Here is a 2,765-nt window from a genome sequence, read left to right as displayed (position 1 = left end):
TAAAATTATTCATAATTACACATTCTTTCATAAGTTTTTAATGGAAAAGTTTTTAAAACCCGATATAAATCATGGAGTTAAGTCAGTTTCCCCTCGTTTTAATGAAAGAATAAAACCATTATGAATAGAAACTACTAAATACTTTTAAAAAGTGAAAACCTCCTCATAAGGAGAGTTTGGAATTATCAAAATATCATTCATTCTAGGCATACCCTTTTTTTCTTATAGAAAAACAATAGATTGATTGAAATATTATCATCTAACTCTCTCTTCGCATATAAAATATATTATAAAATTTTTTTAAATTAGGCATGATATAATTTTCTTAAAAGGCATTAATATTTTTTTTGGCATATTGATTAATAAAGGCAAATATAATTTTTAAAAATAAACCTAAACAAAAAAACAAATAAACTCTCTCATATAAATAAAAATAAAATCTCTCATTAAATAAAAAAGAATTAATAGATAAATAAAACCTAACAAGAAAAAGAAACAATCTTTCATAGAAAACAAACACAAAATAATAAAAACAAAAATAAAAATAAAATAAACATAGAGAAAGAAAGAAAATCTTTCAAAAGAATCAAACAATATGAAAAAAGCATAAACTTACTGCTAAGATGGATACATACTTCTACGCATTTTTACAATAATGCAATGCTAAAATTTTTTAAAAGTAAGGAATAAATTTTTATTTTTAATAATTAACTTGCATTAATGCTTGCTTACAAAATATTCAGTTCGTTAATTTATTTATTTTATAAAGATAAATGAAGGAGAATATATTGAAAGGACATGCTAAGATATAAAGAATCACTTTGTTTGAAGACATTTTAAGTATGATTTTTTTAGATTTAAGTTACAATTAATTAGTTTAAAAATATCAAATATTTATTTTTAAAGTCGAGAATAATGAATAATATTTTAAAGAATTATTTTATTTAGATTTTCATTAAAAAAAACTAAATAAAAATTTAATAATTCTTAAGATTATGAAGATAAATAAATACTTTAATTTCAAAATTTTAGATAATTGAAAGTGTTAGAAATAAATAAAATTTGTTAATAAATTTTAATAAAAATTTTTCAAACATTTAAATCAACGAATTAATCAATAAGTATAAGCAAAACTTATTTCTTACAATAAACAAAAAAATTTACTTTTCAGAATGTTTTGAAAATTGAAGATATTAATAAAAAATCTTAATATAAAATTAAGATGATTTAATTAAGAATTAAATAATAAGATTAAACGAAGAAAAAAAGCTTAATAATTGCAAAGATAATTTTATGAAATAGTTTATAATAAAGATATTTTTCTGATGATATAATACTTTAAGATTTATCTTTCTATAATAGATTTTATTGTAAAAATGAATAAAAAATTTATAAATAATCTTTTTACTATTTTATTTATCACATGAGAGCAAAACAAACTCCTACAAATAGGAATATTTAATGGATAAATTATTGAATTAATAAACAGATTAAATCAATGAAGCAAGTGAATATTATTCAAAGTATAAGAAGATTTTATTTAAAGTGTTAAATAAAGCTTTGAAGAAAATATTATGCCAAAACATGAAAATTTTAAATGAACTAAAAATATAAAAATTTTACTCAATTTTTTGATAATTCAAATGAAAAGCCATATTTATTTGATTAATTTTAAGAATTCATCTTCGACAAAAATAAAATTAATAATAACTTATTTAATTTTTGCATACTAATTTTATTGGCTAATAATTTTTATTAATAAATTAAATAGGAATAAATACAAATTAAGAAAATAATCAAATAATTGATCAAGACTTTGCGCTAATTTATTTATTATTATTATTAATTGAAAAAATATTAATCTTATAAGAAAATAGGTAGGTAGAATGGAGAGTTAAAAATAAAGCGATAACAATTATTTTATATTTATAATATTAGCAATAGTAGTAAAACGCTTGTTAAGTAGATTTCGTTTAAAGTTTTTCTAAATTTCAGTTTTTAAATACTCCAAAAAATTCAGCTCTTTACATCGCTTCCACTAAAATCACTTACAAACCATATTACTATTATTGTTACTATGTCAAAAATTTAGTCTCTTTTCTTTAAATAAAAACATATTAAAAATAATTAAAATATATCATAAATGAATCCTATTTTTATTCTAATAAAAGTCTCGTTTATTGCAGGAAAAATTCTTTTTCACCTTCTTTCTTTCTTCTATTAATATAAATTATTTAAAAGAATAATCTAATTTTCTTTACGTACTTTCAAAATACCTTTTGTTAAACAAAAAATATATCAATCAATCTTCAATCAAATAAGTAAAAAATTAAATTATTAAACTGTAAATTATAAATACACACAAAAACAAACAAACACAACCACTAAAAAGAAACCTAAAAAATATAATGAAAATAAATAAAATTCAATTACTAAAAAGATATAGATTAAATAAAAAATTTACAAAATAAATAAAAAAAATAAAAAAAGATAGAAAACCTTCAAACTTAAATAAAATTAAGATCCAAATAATATATTGCAAAACGAAGTATTTTACTCAAGCTAATGCTTTAAAAATATGTTATTAATATTATAAAATAAATACTATCACATATTTTTTTTGCAATAATTAATGAAAATAAAATTAAATAAATTAAATTTAATAAAAAACCTATTTTAATCATAAGTATTATTTAGAAAGTAAACTACAAACAAAATTAAATAAATAAATGTAAGCTAAATATAAGAATTATTTTAATTTAATA

At 17.8% G+C, this 2,765-nt stretch overlaps 1 protein-coding gene across 1 annotated transcript; it reads left to right on the top strand. All coding sequences in view use genetic code 6, as the record gives it.

Moving 5' to 3' along the window:
• Window positions 1-623: 623 nt before the first annotated feature.
• Window positions 624-2,412, top strand: TTHERM_000760271 (hypothetical protein; the record flags this gene model as incomplete). The annotated part of the gene is made up of 3 exons (XM_012800269.1): window positions 624-679; window positions 770-840; window positions 1,772-2,412. The coding sequence occupies 3 exons, from the start codon at window positions 624-626 to the stop codon at window positions 2,410-2,412; spliced, it is 768 nt and encodes a 255-aa protein (XP_012655723.1).
• Between the last annotated feature and the right edge of the window lie 353 nt (window positions 2,413-2,765).

Source organism: Tetrahymena thermophila, assembly GCF_000189635.1.
Source record: "Tetrahymena thermophila SB210 genomic scaffold scf_8254370, whole genome shotgun sequence".
In the NCBI taxonomy this organism is placed as follows: domain Eukaryota; phylum Ciliophora; class Oligohymenophorea; order Hymenostomatida; family Tetrahymenidae; genus Tetrahymena; species Tetrahymena thermophila.
This window is presented reverse-complemented; position numbering and strand designations above follow the sequence as displayed.